Source organism: Scomber scombrus, chromosome 22 (assembly GCF_963691925.1).
Source record: "Scomber scombrus chromosome 22, fScoSco1.1, whole genome shotgun sequence".
NCBI lineage: Eukaryota > Metazoa > Chordata > Actinopteri > Scombriformes > Scombridae > Scomber > Scomber scombrus.
In genome coordinates, this window is record NC_084991.1 from 155,558 (window position 1) to 175,000 (window position 19,443).

The following is a 19,443-nucleotide window of genomic DNA, read 5'->3' on the forward strand; positions in this document are numbered from 1 at the left end:
AGGGAGGCAATCATTGGGGGGCACACAAGACAGGTGGATTACAATTATGATTGTTAATACTTTTAATTATGATTTTGTGAAGGCATAGGTCTTTTAAGGTAAATGACTGAGATGCAAGCAGAAAAAAACACCAACAAGTCCACTTCAGTTACATATACATTTATCACTAAAACTACAGCTATAAGTACTTAACAATTATAAACAAGACACAAGGGAAACTGGTTCTGGAACCGTATGAATGATAATGCATGATGCAGAGTTATCTATTGTGTAGTTGGTATTAGGGACCTGATAAACCTATAAGATGACGATGACTCGATAGCGAGTCAAATCAACGGTACGGAAGCTTACAGTTGCTGACAAAAGTCTTGTCACTTATCCATTTTGTAGAAACAACAGCTTATAACCTGAATTTTAATTAATCCGTTGGTTTTAGAAATGGCTCATATGAAAGCTAAAACCCTCCCAAATTATGTTTAATATACTAAAATAAATTTGCTTCACTGAAGAAAGATTGATCATTTAATGAACACAGAAAGGTCTGATTTTGGCAAGACAAAAGTTAAGAGAGTAATGTGAAAATTGAACAAATAATTTACTTCAAATACAAAAATATGTTGCATAACATCAGTGAATTAAGAAGTGGTGCTGTGGGATCCATATTTAATATCTTGTATGACTTCAATGAGCTTGAAGGACTGCATCCATGCGGTTCGACAATGAATCATACAATTTATTGATGAAGTCATCAGGAATAGCAAAGAAAGCAGTCTTACATGCTGAGTTCATCAAGATTCTTTGGTTTCATCTTCGATGCTTCCTCTTTCATTCTACCCCAGACATGCTCAATGATGTTGATCTTCTTCGCCTTGAGGAAATTTGACGTAGAGATGGAAGTATGCGATGGAGCACCATCCTGCTGCAAAAAATGACCCCTTTTATGGTTGGGAATGTAAGAGGTAGCTAATACTGATACTATTTTAGGCTATTGATATTGCCTTCCACCCTGCAAATCTCTCGCACACCCCCATACTGGATGTAACCCCAGACCATGATTTTTCCGCCACCAAACTTAACCATTTTCTGGGTGAATCTCGGATCCATGCGGGCTCCAGCAGGTCTCCTGCAATATTTGCGGCGGCTGTGATGTAATTCTACCGAAGATTCATCTGTGTAATCCACCTTCTGCCACTTTTCCAGCGTCCATCCTTTTAGCAGGCTGTGGGCCTTGGCAAATGCCACACATTTTTTTAATTGCCTTTTGTTTAGTGCTGGTTTCTGGGCACTGATTCGACCATGGAGGCCATTTCGAGACAGAATTCTACAAACTGTTCTGGTTGATACGGGGACTTGAGGTGACCAGGCCTGGTGGAGCTCTGCTGCAGTGGAAAAGGGGCTGGCCTTGGATTTTCGAGCCAACAAACGGTCCTCCCGAGCAGTTGTCTTGGGGGTCTGCCGGACCTGGGCTTGTCAAAAACATCTCCAGTCTCTTCAAATCTTTTTCTTATTCTTTGTACTTGACGCTGAGACACATTGAAGGTGTCTGCCACCTCAGCAGTGGATCTGGTCTTCAGCCTCTTGATAATCAACGTCTGAGGGTGAATCTTAGGCATGTTGTCAGAGGTCAAGTTGCAGTTGATGTGAAGGTCTGGTGTGCTGGGGTTCTTCTTATACACACCTACTAATTGATTGATCAATTATTGATCACAGGTGAGGCTGTAATCTAGGATTGGGTGCATCATATGACAAGGCGACAAGACTTTTGTCTTTGTAAAAACTGACTCAGTGGGCTTTACCAAGCTGTGAACGTTAGAATGCTTTTCAGTAGTTTCGTTTGGCACCAAAACATTATTTCAAAAGCTGTTGGGATTGAAATTAGCCATTTCTTGTAAAAAAAAATGATTAGACATATATTTGAGGGGCACTTAAGGTCAACTTGTACCCAAGCGACAAGACTTTTGTCAGGGACTGTAGTTCTGAATTGCCAATTGAAGTTACAAAAAAATGTTCTGTATGTAGGAATAAGACACACCAGTGCAACACGACATTAAGCCTTTATGTTTGCGTGCGTGCTCATAGTGCGAAATGATTTCAAGTGAGGCCCCTCCCATCTCCACTGTTGCTGTATGCTCACACACAAGCACATGCGTGCTTATTACTACCTTTGGACTACCAACGGAAAAAACAAAAGGTGCAAGTTATGCTTTTGCTCTAGAGCCTGTTTTTCTGCTACTTGGTTTTGGAAATAATGTTTTAGATGTGTGCACTCGGGAGTGGGCGACTGCCCATTGCGGCCATTTTTGTTGTGAAAGGTGTTGTGAATGATGCTGGCACCCAGCCGTCTCATTAGCTGGAGAACTAGTATCTGCAGGGTGTTACTAGTCGGATAGCACCGTTTTTGCTGTGCTGTGTCGTTATTCTGGTTGTTGACATAAGTGGGAGAGAGGCAAAGTACCTGAGAGCATGCAAAAACGTCAGATCCTTTGCATTTCTATCGAATTTCTGTCCTGGGAAGCTCTGATAAAGATTAGCCTATAGGCTGATATACACAACCAACAACCCTTGGGTAATATCTCATTTTTTAAGTTATGTTAATACCCATTCACTCTTTGCAATAGAAAAAATCATAAATAAATGTGAATACCTTCTAAATAGTTATATATAGAACCTTTAAGCAAGATGATGAAGGTTTTGTAGGAATACTTGAAGGAGTCTGGATCTTGTAATGAAACTGTGCAAACGCACAAAAGCATGTATATTTCCCTTTAGAAATTGAAGTCCAGCTGGAAATGTGCACATGTGGATCAGCCCCATATTCAGCCATAAATGGTTGATGCAAAAGTATTCATGAATATTGATGTACTTGTGTTTCTTACGCCGTACCAATGAGGCTCTCTCTTTTTAAGACACCTGAGAATCAGCATATCAACTTTCTCGCTTGTCACTTGTGTGCTGTCAGCTGCCGAGGAATGACTGTGACATCCGTGAACTGACTTTTACAGTTTTATTTTCCAGTTTTCTGACTTCTTGTGATCCACAGCTGTTTATACTGTGTGAAAAGTATTGTTCTTCAGTTCATAAAATCCTGGCAGCATCTGAGGCAGCAGAACTGATATGCTAATAATTGTGCAGCCTCTGAGATGCTGCACAGAGCGCAGTACCGTTACACACAGCCTTACTGTATATTTCATCAGCTGATGACACCAGGCTGATACAGTATAACCGTACACACCTCTACACTCATCAGACTGGTCGGTTTTAACTCCATATTCTTCCTTTTTATGAATGACACGTCGGGTTAGCAGCTCATCAGCCAACTTTCGTCGCGACAACAGTAACAAAAGTAAAGTAATAGTAAAATATTTTGTTCTTGAAACACATTGCTTGGCAAATGTGCCTTTATAATAGCGATCCACTAAAGTGGATGATACTCTGATTGGTTTACCACATGTTACACCCAAAACACACCCATGATTAATTAAGAGACTTAAGTACAACCCCTTTGAACTGTGCACCTGGCGCATTGACCATTTTTCCGCCGTTAAAATAGCAAAAGTGGATTTGGATACACCCTAATTCAACTTGCACCATGCACTTCATGATATGCACTATAGATTATTAAAATAGGGCCCTATGTCGGCCCCCGACATCCGCCATGTCACTCATGCTTTTCACATCTGTTGTCTGTGTTAGCCAGCTATAGTTTGTCAGTACAGTCAGTAATGTAGCAGATTGAAAGGTTAGCATCGGAGCATCTTTCTGCAGCTCAGCAGACGGTGTGGTAGTGGATTGAGTCTGTTGATTGCTGATTTTGCTATGTTGTGACTTAGTTGATGAGACGCAATGCTGGAAAGTAAACAAACATCCCCATATGTTACTCTCCATGACAACAAACTCACCATACTCGTTAGCCACATTAGTTTACGAGCTAACTACATAGTTACTTTCATACTTTGTCAGCCAAGTGGAAACTAATGATTGAACACATATTCACAAAAAGCAGTTTTGTTCACAGCTCCCAGTTCAGTAAGTCCTCAAACTGAACAATTCCTGACGTTACATTGAAGAAGGTTAAAATTTCAACGTCTGGTATTCCAGCATTAAAAGTTTCTCCTGAACTTGTATAGCAGAATACTGAAGACAACATTTTTTGATTAGCAAGAAAAAAATATTTTTGAATGGAGTTCAAACACTTGAAATAATGATAACAGTACCGATATTTATTTAGGTTATATATATGTTTATAAGCTATTTTGTTTTTATTCTTTATTTTCTCTGTGTTCATTTCTAGAATTGCTTGACAGTGAATAACAATGCTAAATATTCTTTTCTTCAGGTAATATATTTAAGCACCTTTGGATAGTCATATTGGTGCAAAATCTGTGAACAACCCCCATAGTAAAAGTATATTTTCATTTAAGGTTCGCTTCGTTTGGGCAGCTTCGTTTTGGGCATCAGTGACAGGGAGGTGTATACAGGAGTATTGCAAGTGTTGCACCCACCCCTGACACAAAATAATGTGACACAAAGTGACACAGAACACAGGGCCTGTGGTAACCCTGCCCCTTTTTCAGGTGTAAAGTTAAGAACAGGTCAGACTGTAACATTTGTGAGCAGAGATGACGGCGTTCAACAAACAGCCAGAGTTTTAGGCAGAGTAGGAAAAGCCACAGGAAAGCACAAAAACTGGTATAACCTACAACATCTTGAACCTGATGGCAGTGAGGGACAAAAGGAGTCAGTTGATATGTCACATGTTGATAGTCTTAACATTGAGTCAGAAGACAGGGAGGCCGATGTACTCATAACAGAAGACATTTCATTTGATGCAGAAAAACAAGACGAAATAAAGAATTGGCACGATAATGTGTTTCGGGAGGTTGAAAATGCAGGCCAAAAATGTGTCTCCACCAGATGGGTCTGTAGTGTCAAATAAACTCCCAAGGGTATTGTGCCTGAAGCACAACTCGTATCCAGAGGTTTTGAAGAGCTTAATATGCAAGAGTTACAGAAAGTTTCTCCAACCTGTGCCTTAGAATCTCTTAGGCTATTGTTATCAGTAATCTGTCAAAACCAGTAGCAAGTCCATTCTATGGACATCAAATCTGCATTCTTGCAGGGCATGAAGGTGTCCAGGGATATTTATATCCGGCCCCCTCCTGAGGCAGGCAGTGAAAATGTTCTATGGAAATGTGTATATGGTCTTGCTGATGCATCTCTATATTGGTATAACAAAGTGAAAGAAGATCATGCTGAGCACAGGTGGTAAAATGTCGCAGGTGGATCCAGCAGTGGTTAGACGAGCAGTTTAAGATTACTGGAGTACTTGCATGCCATGTAGATGATTTTCTTTGAGCAGGCTTGCAAAACTTTTCAACAAATGTGATTCCCTTACTGAAGTCTGCATTCCATCTAGGACGCAAGGAGCATGAGCATTTCTGCTATGTTGAGATGGATTTTGCTGCTGTTGTTGTTCAGGTGCGTCAACACAGTTACATTGATAATCTACAACCCTTCACATGCAACCAGCACATGACATACAGAGGGATGCCCCCCTTAATGACACTGAAAAAGAGCAGTGTAGGTCAAAAATAGGACAGATCCTCTGGGTTGCCAAGCAGACCAGACGTTATGTTTGACTCATGTAGTTTGGCATCTAATATCAAAAATGCTACGGTGCAGTCTATGTATGAGGTAAATAAAGTCATCCATAAGTGTTACAGATAGGTTTAGGGTTTCTCTTTTTCCTTTTGGTTTAGTGGTTGAGCAGAGCTGGGTGGGAAACCTGAGAGTTGGCAGCTATGCACATTATTGGTTGTCTGGTGTGAGAGGTCACGCCCTGCCCATTTGTTTGGCGGGAAAGACTGATGGATAATGGGTCACAGCTGATCGACAGCTGATCGACAGCTGATCACAGGGAGCATGGCACCTGAGGAGAGAAGACGCCAGACTGTGTAGGAACCAACCGGGGAACCAACCAGGAGTCGGCGACCGATCCATATCTCTCTCTCTCTCTTCACGACTACACACATAAAACTGAACAATACTTACCACCACGGTTGGGCTGGCGGCTCACTGGAGCTGCGCTGGGGCTCTTCGGACCACTGACGGGAGACGTCCTTACGGGAGGATCCAAAACGGCTTACAGCTGCAGTAACCGTAGGCATAGCTGTCAGGTATTCGCCACCGGGATGACCATCAGCTCTGACTTGCCATTCTTTCATTCCTTTTATGTAACTCTTAGGGGGTGATAAGTCTGGGATAGGGCTGGTTGAGTGAGTAGGTCTAACAGCAAGCTTAAGTCAGAAAAAGTGACCCTCAAGTTTCAACATTTGGGAAACTTGAGGGAAGTTTTCTCCTCTCTGTTGGCAATCCAAGAGAATTAGTCATGTTGTATGAGGCACCCTCGCAGGAGAAACACTTGCTATGTCACATGGAATAGACAATGCTATTTCTCTTGCAACTCTTTTTTCTGAGCTCACCACTGGTAATGCTGAACTGAATGCTCCTTCGTTGGTCTGTGTGACTGACAATCGATCTTTGTTCGATGCCCTTAAGTCAACAAAACAGGTCCCAGAGAAGAGACTCAGGTTGGAAATAAGCAGCATTAAGGAGCTCATACAAAGTAAGAAAATCAAGGAGATGCTCTGGTCAGACACAAAAGGCCAACTCGCTGACTGTCTTACCAAAAAGGGAGCATCAGCTCTGGTGCTTTTGAAAGCACTAAGTGAAGGACCGTGGAATCTGTGGTGAAAACTTTATTTGCACAGACAATTCAAAGCACTAAAAACTTTGTTTGCATTGTTAATATGTTCATCTTTTGTCAAACTCACTGAATGTACCAGGATGTCACTTAAGAGGTATTTTTTTGTTTATAGTCACTGGATGACTATGATATTTATTTGAAAACTTTTGACAAGTATTACTTTAATTTTGTTTTTATTATTTCATATAAAAAGGATAGGGAGATTGTTAACTTGTATTTTCCCTCTTTGTGTTTACTCTTTGACCCTGGGAACACATGTACGCGTGCGCAGTGTATGATTTTATGGCGTCGCAGTGAAAATGGCGGCTACAGAGTTGTTCTGTACGGAACTGGAATAAAGTTGTTAAAGATATATAAACATAGTGTTTATTGCGTCTAACAGTTGCTCTCTGATAAAGACTTTAGTGACAAAATTAAACTTTTATTGAGACTATTTTAGTCTCCTATTCCCTTTTGTGGGAAACTCTAAAAGCATTTTTGCAAGGGGAAATCATTTCATTTGTGTCTTAAGTACAAAATGGAGAAGCAGCAACTACAACATTAAACTGAGTCAATTCACAACCTTGATAAGAAATGTGCCTCCAACCCCTCACATGAAAAGAGGGAGAACTTGAAATTGGAGTTTAATTTACTATCTCAGGATACAAATTAACCTTCAAAAAAGTGAACTATTCGCAATATATGATTTGGCATGTTAGCTGATCTACTAACGCCACGCGTTGAGACTTGCGTCTTTCAAATGTGCAAGATAGTACACGCAGTCCATTTAGTACGTTTGTCATAATGAATCTGTAATATGGGTCGTTTTAACCCCAGTGTGCAAGATGAAAACACATGCATTGTGATTTAAAAAAACTCAAAGGTAATTTTGCTGATGGTAACTGTGTCTAAATAGTACGTTTGAAGGACAGGTATTAACCTGCTGCACACTGCACACAGATGACTGCTGTTACTGTGGAGAGGAGGAGATGGAGGCACAATGACAGAATACACACAGGACGGATTTTTTCCACCCGTGTTAATATTTTTGGTTTTACTAACAACATTGACTTTGTCACAAATACTCTCCGATATGGTGGTTTTTCTGGTAGTATTTTTTTTGTTTTAACTCAATATATTTTTTAACCTCTTCCACTCTCTTTCCATTAAGACACAAAACCCTCATTTAAATACTGCTGTCTGCACCCTGTTGCACCTGATTTCATTTACGCAGTTATTCTTAGTAGATCACCTTCAAAAGGCATGCTAACTAAACGTACAACCTATTGCACTGTGCACGCAATGTAGCACCCTTTATTTGGGATCTTAGTAAATCAAGCCCATAGTCTTGCCTCTCCCAATGAGCTATATTAACCCCCGGTTGAGAATATGAAAAATTATCTTCTAAGATGGAACAGCCTGTCCCTATCACTAGCAGGCAATAAAAATGAATGGTTCCTGGTGGGGTCACTCTGATTGATGAGAATGGCAGCGATCAGCTCCGGGGACCGCAGCGCAGCCCTTCCGCGCTGCTGACGGACCCGGTGGAAATTGGGCTTTACACTGATGACAGGGCCTGCCACACAAGGTGCCAAGCAGGCACCCTGTTAAAATACTACTCCTGATGGAGGAGCTAACGTTCACACTCACATTCATACACCGTTTGTGCATATACTGGGATATAACATTGTGCAGACTTTCTTAAATGTGTTATAAACCCTCATTGACCACTGCAAAACCTACTGTAGATGCAATATATTGATTTGTTGATTTAGCTTTTCGCACAGCTGGATTTATTATATAAAAAAGGAGGCCCATTGAGGCTGCGTACAGGGGCCCAGATTTTTCTACTGAGGGCTACGGGAGGTCCATAGCAGACACATGAATTACTGCCATCATGTGTTTGCTATAGAGCTCCAATGGTAATTCAATTTTGATTATCATTATAATGTATGTATAATACATACATAGGTCAACTGTTTAACATTTCAAGGATGACACAAATACAGTAACCAAGTTCACTTGTTTCCAGTGATGTGTGTTTGCAGGTGTGTGTGTGTGTGTGTGTGTGTGTGTGTGTGTGTGTGTGTGTGTGTGTGTGTGTGTGTGTGTGTGTGTGTGTGTGTGTGTGTGTGTGTGTGTGAGAGACCTTGCTGAGGGAGTTGGTCTGTCGATTCCCATAGAAGTGGTATCGGAACCTCCTGCTAAGTGGCAGCAGCATAATCTGGATGGGCAGGCAGAGGGGAGGAGCTTGGGACAAATGTGTCCCTGAAGAAACGGGCTGGGTAGATGGTCCACTTTGACTGGAGGCCAACACTCTCTGAGATATGAGGTCATCACTAGCAAGAGAGATTAAAGAAAGCAAATTCTGGCATATCTGGAGTGTTCAGAACATCCTCAGTTTGAATCCTGCTTGGGACCTGTTTCATGTCATTGTCCTGTCATTCTACTGTCCTCCATCTTTTTATAATACATATTGATAACATATACTTTTAAGTGTCTCAAATTCTTATTAAAAAACATCAGGGTAAAGTTGTGTCATCTTTTCACAACTTATTTATTCAGACAAACTGTAAAAACTGTTCTTGGAACCAGGAGAAAACTGCAGCATTGATTTGATTTGTGTATATGAAGGTTCACATGCTCTTCTGTGAGAGGTATTCATTCAACAGCTGAATGAAATCCCATGAAACTATTAAACCCACATAATACAGAGATCCCTATTGTTGTGAAGGCATAACTGACTGTTTGGCTCCTAACACTGAAATTGTTTTTACCTGTCTGTGTGGTATTTTGGTGGCAAGTGCCGAGTGTACACTGCACAGATGGGAGAAGAAGCTCATTTAAATGTGAGTGCACAGCAAGTTGCTGATATTTTGTGGAAAGAGTAGAAGTCTCAGAACTAAGGTGGCATATTTCCTGCTATTTCCTGTTGCAGCACCATACGTTCTGAATCTGGACCTTTTTTCTACTCTATCTCCTGTATATGTTGTCTATTCTCTTCCTAGTGTTTCATGGTGGAGAGAAGGTCCTCTCAGTTCCTCCATCTGTTTGAGGGTTTCAAAATGCTCCATGAATATACATTATAGACTATTCTTATTTCACTTTTTCTATTCTTTACACACCAAATATTGACTGCATGTCCATTTGTCCTCACCCTCTTCTGTTGTTCTTCCTGACATTCTCTGTTAGTTCTTTTTGGGTGAGATTTCCTTACTAGAGTTGAAGGTTTTAAGGATAAATCCTTAGTCCTTGAGAACCCCTTCGTGCCAATTTGTGATTTTGAAACTAACTTGGCTTAAGAGACTTGTTGTATGTTTGGAGACAGAGTTTAAAATTAGCAACCGCCACTCGCCAAATGCGCGTAAAATAATGGCGAATAAAATAATTCGGTCACTCACCATTGGTGGGCTGCTAAAATATGCCTGCTTTACTATATAAATTTCATCATTAATGTCATAGACAGTAAATCACACATGGACTACAGCTACAGCAGGTTTACTGATCGTGTTTCGAATTTCAAGTTGTCCCTAGCTGTCCACCGTTATTTAACATTTGAAAATGTATCAAGTTATCTGCAATAACGAAATGAGGAAAGATGTGGAAGTACCGCTACACCAAAGAGGATATTTAATGAGAAGTGGTGTTTCACTGACACGGAGGTGAGGAGAGATTGGCTTTTATACAACAGCAGTGCTAACACCATGAGCTGCAGCACCTGTCATAGGTAGGACAAATCTAACATGTTGATTTGTTGTCGGAACAAGTATTATGAATGTATTCTATTAAAGACCACGAAAAATCAATCAAATGCACGCGACACGATTTCCACAGCAGCAGCAGCGTGATCAATAACTTCGACACCAACTATACAAGGACTCACTGCTACGAACGACCCGACTGTGTAACTGCATGTGCGCGTGAGACTCTGTGTGTGTGTGTGTGTGTGTGTGTCTGAGATAAGATGATTTCTTTAAGCCATCAGAGAATGTATATGAATGAATGCTGATGTATGTATGACATATCAGTTAACCTTTTAAAATAAAAGTTAGGATTCTTTTAACAGCATCTGAAACTTTCATCAATATAGCTCCCTACTATAAAAAACAATCAATGGGCCATTAACAATTATTGTTATACTGTTTTAATGACCTTGTGTTGTGATATTGTAAAATTTCACACCTTCAAAAAGTTAATTTTATACCCTGTTTGGAGATAATGAAAGTCATTATGAAACAAACGACTGATGTACACAGAACACAGATGGGAATAAACCAAAACCGAAGGATACGAGGACTGCAGGGCCAGCAGCTGTATGACTAGCAGTTCCAGCTGGCTGGTGATCTCATGAGAATTGACAGTGGGTGTCAGTGACTGGGTAGGAGGGGAGATGATCGGCCAATGCAGTTGAGTCAACAGTTTCTCAAATTCACTATGAAAGAATTGAAAAGTATTAAGCACATACCGGTGAATATAGATAAATGACACAGTAATAGTGTGTGTAAAGTATCTTTGCATTGCTGAGCATAAACAAACATTGTGTACAGGTGGAAGTATACCTGGCCAGTCTGTCTTTGATGATCTTGTGCCAGAAATGAAGGGTTTCTTGGAGGAAGTCCTGGAGGTGAGAACATCCAGACTGGTTTAGTCCAGTGTCCAGCATAGCCATGCTGTCTACTGCCCGTATGGCCTCCCAGACACTGCTGGTCATTAGACACTGCTGGACTGCAGCGCTGAAAGCACACAACACACACTTCAATACTATATATAGATTACTGCTTTGTCATGTTAAATCTCAGCATATCCATTTATATATTGGGGGTGAGAACATTTTTTCACATGTAGGAAAATGATAACAAGAATGTTGAAAGAAATAATGAATCTCCATTGTTTAGATACTTAACTTTGTTGTGAGCAAGGGTACATGTATTCCTAATGTTTTACTAAGCCCATTTTTAATCAATAAACAAGTTTGTTATTGTAGATCAACTTCAAGAACTAACTTGGCACTGCTCCAAGAAAAAGCCCACTAGAAAGCAAGTCAGTGTGTATCATCAATTATTTTTGATTGCTGTAGTGCTGTACACATGGAGTGCATAATGCAGATTCACATTTTCTCAAGAGCCACCTAATATGTTTTTTAAAACCATTATTTGCCTCATGTCAAATGTCTATATCAGCACACAGTCAGCATGTCTAGTGTAATATGATTTCAACATTTATTGTAATTGTAGATTGGACTACCTCAGCGCAGCCAAATCTGCAACCCATGATATTACCATTGCAACAGTTAATGTACAGCATCAATCATAATTCAGCTTGTGCTTCTACTTCTGTTTACATCTGTTTCCTCTTTGTCTGGTCACACTTTTCTATAATGTCCTTCTCATTTGTCTTTAATTACTAATCAGCGACTTCATCCATTCTTAATTTTGTTTACACTACCTGAGTTCCTCTATATGTTGAAGGCACTGCAGGTATTTCATATGTTTCTCTATAGTGTTGACTTGGTTAAGTGTCTGGCCAAGATTATCCATCCAAGCCTGGGCCCCCTGTAGGTGCTAGAAGACAAAATAATTAAAGACAAAATAATTAAAGACAAATAATTACTCACATGTCCTACAATGGCATAAGTCAGGGGGCTGCCTCTGTTCGACATGAAACCTGTAATATTACTTCTGTTGTGACTTTTGTTAAATTGTTATGGAGTTTTAATGTTTACAACTTGTCAGAAGGAGCTCTAAAGGCTTGTTTTAGTGACAGTGGCAACAGTACTGGGGAACAGAGTTATGTACAATACATCATAATGGTGAATTTTAAAACTAATTTTGCAGTAGAATGTGGCTTTATTGACAATAGACGCCAGTGGATGGAGGCTTACACAGACGCCAATACATTTTCACATGAACTTCAATAATTGCAAATGGCAGAATGCATGTTAGCAAACACAGGAATTAAATGACAACTTGATTTCAAATTGTTTTATGTGCAGCACAAAAAACATATATGGAAACTGCTCAGCGATAATGTGATTGTTTTCTTTTCTTTTGCGGAGAAAAACACTTAAAAATATCAATTTCAATGAAAAACGTTAATAACATTAACGTTAAATCTCCAGCAGTGGTGAACAGCCTCCTACTGCACCGGAAGTTCTGGGTAAGACATCGATGTCCAAGTTGAGCAGCTGCAGGGTTGTTGAGGTGAGAATGAGCACAGTTATTTCCTGCATCTCAGAGTTAGTTTAAGTTAATGCAGCAGTATGTGTTGGTCACCTGCTCTCGTTTGTTGCTGCTGGAGTTCGCTGCACCATGTTTAGTGATGGTGTGGAAAGTTCACAATAAATTTCATGTTTGTCTCACAAAGTAATTATTTACTCATTAAATTAAAAAATGCTTGCAACCGCTGCTGTTTTTGAAGATGAACTACAAGATATCTGAAGATAACTTCAGTTTGGAGGCTGCACACACTGCCTTTACAAATTAGTTTGGCTTTTTCCATTCCCTCAGACCCCACACACCTGGGCATCAATAAGAGGAATTGGTAAGCTCAGAGGCATACAATTCTGACAGTTCGGACAATTTGGAACTGGTTCTAAACTGGAGCCGGTTCTCGATTCCCATCTGTCCCTTTCCATCCCTGCAAGGCCACAAGGCAGACTGGTAACCTTGATCCATCAATACAGATGTTATCTTCAAAACATATACATTCTGTGTACAGCAGTCATATAAACGGCTGTCTGTGCAAAATAGGCTTCACTTAACGCAACAGAGGACAAAAAAGAAGAGATAGAGTGGGGGTCTGTGTGAGAGAAGTGAGTGACTTGGTTCACTTCATATCTGACCGACAGGACCGAGCACGTCGCCCTGGGTAAAACAAAGTCACGCACCCACAACGTCACCTGCGGTGTACCTCAGGGCTCGGTGCTGGGCTCCACCCTCTTCACCCTCTACCTTCTCCCCCTGGGCAATGTCATTAGCAGGCATGGTATATCCTACCATAGTTATGCCGATGACACACAGCTCCACATAAGGACAACCCCCACTTCTTCTGCTCCCCTGCCAACATCCACACTGACAACCTGTCTGGAGGAGATAGAGGCATGGATGGAGCTCAAATTTCTGCAGCTAAACAGGTCCAAAACGGAAGCCATCCTAGTTGGCACACCACATCAGCTCCGCTCTTCCACCATCACCAGTATCACCTTCTCTGGCCAAAACATCCCCCTTTCCATATCTGTCACCAACCTGGGTGTTAAAATGGACCCTCAACTCAGCTTTGACACCCACATCAAACACCTCTGTAAAACATCTTTCTACCACCTCAGAAACATCGCCAAACTCTGTCCAACACTGACCCTGGCAGATGCAGAGAAGCTTGTCCACGCCTTTGTCTCCTCCAGACTGGACTACTGTAATGCACTCCTAATCGGGATCTCTGGCAAGAGCATACAGAGACTGCAGTACATCCAGAACAGCACTGCCAGGATCCTGATGGGGGTGCGCTAATATCACATCACTCCCATCCTGAAATCTCTTCACTGTCTCCCTGTCCCACTCAGAATTGAGTACAAGGTCTCCCTCCTCACCCACCAGTGCATTCACGGACATGCCACCCATACCTCAAGGAACTCTTCACCCCCCAGACCTCCTCACGCACCCTCCGTTCTGAAAACATAAACACAAACACCCTCCAAGCCCCCAGAACCAAACTCCACACCATGGGTGATCAGGCCTTTTCCTCTGCAGCCCCGGGGTTGTGGAACACCCTCCCAGACCACCTGAGGGCCCCACAGACTGCAGATGTTTTTAAAAGAGACCTAAAAACATATCTTTTTACAAAAGCATTTTGCAAAGTGTCTTTTATAGGTATCTCCTTTTAGCCATTTTAAAAAATATATATATATATTTCTGCTCTGTGGCACTTTGAGATTGCTGAAATGTAAAGTGCAATACAAATAAAATGTATTATTATTAATATTATTATTATTATTATTATTATTATTATTATTATTATTATTATCAAAAACATAAAAAAACCAAAGTGAGTAACCACACAGTGCTGTCTTCTTTGTTCATTCAAAAAAATATCTATTCTGCTGTTCGGCTGGTGTCTCTACCTGATGCAGCATGTTGGAGATATGTTGCTCTCTCTGCAGCAGGTCCTCCAAAGAACATCTAGCGTCTTCAGCAGCAGACAGAGCTGCAGAAACTTTAGGAGGCACAGAACTGGATTCAGTCAGAACCTGAATGACACAAATAATAGAATTACTGTTTATATTTAACACAGTCATGAGAAAAGGAGGTACAAGGAAAGCCTAGAATATATACTACTCTAGCTACCAACGGACCACATGTCTTGTGGTCCGTTGGTAGCTAGAGTAGTATATATTCTAGGCTTTCCTTGTACCAGACCATACAAAACCTGCAAAAGGTGGTAAATCCAATTATCTTATCCTTCCTGGAAGGTTAATCTTAAATGATCGGTCTCTGCACCTGGTTGTAACTAGCTCTTCAAGATTCCTGCTTGTATTGATGCATCAATGCATATCCATCAACTCACCACTTCATCTTTGCAACCTCCCACCTTTCCTAAATGTCTAAGATGCAAAACTGAAGTCCACATTTTGCACTAAAATAATTTGACATTGACCATTTCTTGATAATTCTGACTCTGTCTGACAATGTCAAGGTTTGTTTAGCACAAATAATACAACAAATCTGGTATCACGTAAACATCTATTACTTAAATTAAACATGAATTAATTAGTTGATTGAAGTGGGCTGTAGTTAGCCAGACAGATTCTGGGCAAATCTGTCTGGGAAACTATAGGCCACATTTAAACCAAGCAATTAAAAATAACATTATTTCATATTTAAAACAAAAGTGCCAGAGCCAGCATATTGGACACAGGAGGTGATAGTTATTGCATACATGTCCAATATTGAGGAAAATTGTTCCCTCTGTTAAATATATTGCTGAATCCAGATGCTCTGTGATAACAGCATTTTGACTGCAGCACACCCCAACATGCACAAAGGTGCGAGTAGTTAATCATCACTCCGTGCAGTTATAATTGTTTACCAGGGCCTGAGTATCGAGTAGTGTGAAGACCCTTTTGTATCTGAAGGAATTCTTCTTCTTCGTCATGAATCACATTTTCGGGGGCTAATGGTTCTCAAAAAAGTTTAAAGCAAAAGCAGTAGACACTATGATTATTTATGTTATTTACATAACTTATGAGCACTTTCATTTCAGCTCGGTGTGAGTCTCTCTTCTGCGTTTTGTTGTCATTTATGATTGTGATCAGTTTTGCTTCTCTCCTCTGCCCCTCAACAAACACACAGAGCTCAGTGGAGGTGTAATGTAATGTTATTGTTACTCAGTTGTCGGTTAACTTGGCCTACTTTTTAGCCAATTTGTTTGATACTATCACTGTGTTTCTCCATCTTTCAGGCCCCTTGGCCCCTGGAAATATTTCTAAATTATTTATTTTTGTGCAGCTGGTATAAATATTTGTATATTGAGGATGTTCTAGGTCAAACGCGACCTGCATTTATTCAAAGGGATTTTAAAGTCACTAGAGGGGGTCAAAGGTAAAGACTGGTTATGTGGAATCTTGAAACAGTAAAACTATAGATTGCTGGTTTTTCCGGTTTAGCAAATGATTGGATAGACGTTAAATCAGGAGCTCCCGGTGTATGAAGCGATAAAACATCAAAAAGCCCAAATTCAAACGCGCAACTTGAGAGGGGATGAGTAGTAAAAGGGAACAGACCAAAAAAGAAACGGAGAAGAAACAAAGAGAAAGAGAAAAAAATGGGAGATAGAAAAGGAGACGACAGGTCAGGTGCAGCTAACGACGACATGCTAGCTAGCATGAAGGCTGGCTTTGACAACGTGTCTAAGCAGATTGTGACTAATAGCGAGGAAAACCGAAAAGAAATGAAAGACATTAGAGAGAGTATTCAAAATCTGGGAAGTATTTTGAGACAAGAACTAGCCACTTTTAATGAGGAGATGGGCAACAGGTTCGAGGCCATCGACAGGAGAATGGAAGCCCAGGGCAGAGATATTGTGGACATTCAAGAGCGTGTGGTGGAGACCGAGGAGTGGAATGCAGATTTGAAGGAAATTCTCGCCTCTTCCCTCAAGCAGCAAAGGAGGCTACAGGAGAAGGTAACCGACTTAGAAGGGAGATCGAGAAGGAACAATATTCGAGTTTGGGGAGTACCAGAGGGCACAGAGAAGGATTCTACACCGGAGTTTATAGAACGTCTGATCCGCGAGGAGCTTAAACTCGATGAAGGTGCTAGTCTACAAATACAACGCGCCCATAGAGCGTTGGCACAGAGACCGGCCCCAGACAAGAACCCCAGAGCGATCATAATCTTAATGATTACGATCTTAATGTCGCCAAAACACAGATCTTGGCCATAAACTATGCCCCTACACCAGAGTTAAAAGAGAAATACAAAATTAAGTGGAATTCAGAAACAATTAGATATTTGGGAGTGAACATCACACGGGGAGTGGGGAAGTTATATACTGCAAATTACATTCAGATTAATCAGGAACTTAGACGGGATATAGGAAGATGGTCAATACTACAATTAGATCTTAGTTCAAGGATAGAAATAATTAAGATGAATGTATTACCGAGGCTACTGTACCTGTTCCAAACTCTGCCAGTAATGATACCACAGAAACAGTTCATGGAGTGGGATAGATGGATATCCAGGTTCATTTGTGGAGGTAGGAGGCCAAGGATTCGATTTAGCACCATGCAGCTCCCCAAAGACAAAGGGGGCATGGCAGTACCGAAACTGCAAGACTACTTCTATGCTGCACAGCTCAGGGCCGTAACTTGCTGGTGTAATAGAGGATATATAGCTAGATGGAAGGATATAAAAATGAAGGTACAGTCTAGCCCAGTACAAATATTAATAACCGATAGGGAATTGTTTAAGAGGGAGGAGGGATTGTTAGACCCAATAGTTAAATTCACATTGTGGATTTGGCACTTGGTAGTGAGAAAGTATGGGCTACAGACCGAAGTAAAGATTCTGAGGTGGTTAACCCATGACACAAGATTCAAACCAGGAATTAGAGATTGGGGCTTTGAGAGATGGGCACATAGGGGTATTACAGCAATATGTACACTAGTTGAGAGGGGTGAAATGCAGAGTTTTCAGGCTTTAAGGAACAAATTTGATTTGGAGGCAAACAAACTTTTTAGATATTTTCAGGTGAGGGATTATTATTTGAAAGAAATAAAGTTAGAAGAACCCAAAGAACAGAATATGATTATTAAAATAATGATAAATGCATATGAAGGAAGAAAATGTAGAGTAATCTCGGCTCTGTACCAGGCTCTTGGTGCCAGTGGGAGTAATTCAACTGTCTATATTAAAGAAAAATGGGAAAAAGAGCTTGGAGTAGAAATAACAGAAGATGACTGGTACAATGTGTCCAAGGTTCAACACTCAGCCACTGGTTCTAGGGTATGGCGAGAATTTGGGTGGAAGAACATTATAAGGTTTTTCATAACACCAAAGATTAAGGGGAGATACACACCAGATCAGAAATCATGTTGGAGGTTGTGTGGTCAAGAAGAGGCAGACCATACACATGTGTTTTGGAAATGCCAAAAAATGGAGGGATATTGGGAGGGAGTGTGGTGTGTGCTAAAGGAAATACTGGGATATGAGATACCAAAGACTTGTTTGGTATTGTATCTAGGGAACATTCCACAAGAGGAGGTACAAGGAAGAGATGAATACCTGGTGAAAGTATTGTTAGTGACTAGTAGGAAGGCAATTACAAGGGCCTGGTATAAGACAGACCCCCCGACGAGAGAACAGTGGCTGAGTATAGTGGACGAAATGTATGATATGGAGAGGTTCACACATATTTTGAGAATGAGGGAGGAACAGTTTCATGGGAAATGGGAGAAGTGGAGCTATTACAGGCTGTTAAGGGGAGAAGAAGATACCACAAGTAATGAAAACTGAACAGAGAGACAAATTGATGCATTATGACTGAATGGTAGGACCTATAAGCTGTTAATGTGGGGTTTTTTTTGTATTTGTCTTTTGTCTTTTGTTTTTTTAAACAGTGTGTATTATTGTATGTAAATGGAAAAATCCAAATAAAAATTAAAGTTAAAAAAAAAAAAAACTATAGATTGCTATGTCTGTGCATTTGTCATTGGGACAGTGGGGACAGAGCTCAGTGGGGACCTTCACATACTGGTTGTCCAAAAGAGTCGTCCTATAGTGGAAAGCAGCTTAACGATAATAGAGGAAAGGTCCCTGTGACTTCTCTCATGCAAAGGCGGCACCACTTTCCAACAAGCCGGCCACAGCAGCACAGTAGTCCCAATCTAACCCTGATCAATCTGCAGTTTTTTGTTCTTGACATTTGCAAACCAGTTTGTTGTTTTGTTTCATGACTAATACACTTTGGTTTGCATGGGTGTTGATTGATGGTTTTAATGTTTATAATGAAACCTACCACACAAAAAGGTTTCATCCTTCACTCAACAACAAAATCCTTATAATTATGGTGATTTTATTCTCTTGTTTTAGATAACATGATATTATAATATAATCTCATTGTGAATGTTTTCTCTAAACTATTGGTGTCAAATCAATAGAAACTCTCCTTGTTCTGAAACATTAATGAAAGATTAATCACCC

At 40.6% G+C, this 19,443-nt stretch overlaps 1 protein-coding gene across 1 annotated transcript in view; it reads right to left on the reverse strand.

Annotated features, from left to right (window-relative positions):
- The window catches only part of rint1 (RAD50 interactor 1), a 65,149-nt gene that overhangs the window by 41,062 nt on the left and 4,644 nt on the right, over positions 1–19,443 (reverse strand). Inside the window, exons 2-6 of the mRNA XM_062443373.1 lie at positions 14,862–14,987; positions 12,191–12,306; positions 11,305–11,478; positions 11,037–11,177; positions 8,895–9,084 (exon numbers count right to left, since the gene is read on the reverse strand). Of these exons, the coding sequence (XP_062299357.1) occupies positions 8,895–9,084; positions 11,037–11,177; positions 11,305–11,478; positions 12,191–12,306; positions 14,862–14,987 (747 nt within the window). The remainder of the gene's footprint in view (positions 1–8,894; positions 9,085–11,036; positions 11,178–11,304; positions 11,479–12,190; positions 12,307–14,861; positions 14,988–19,443) is intronic.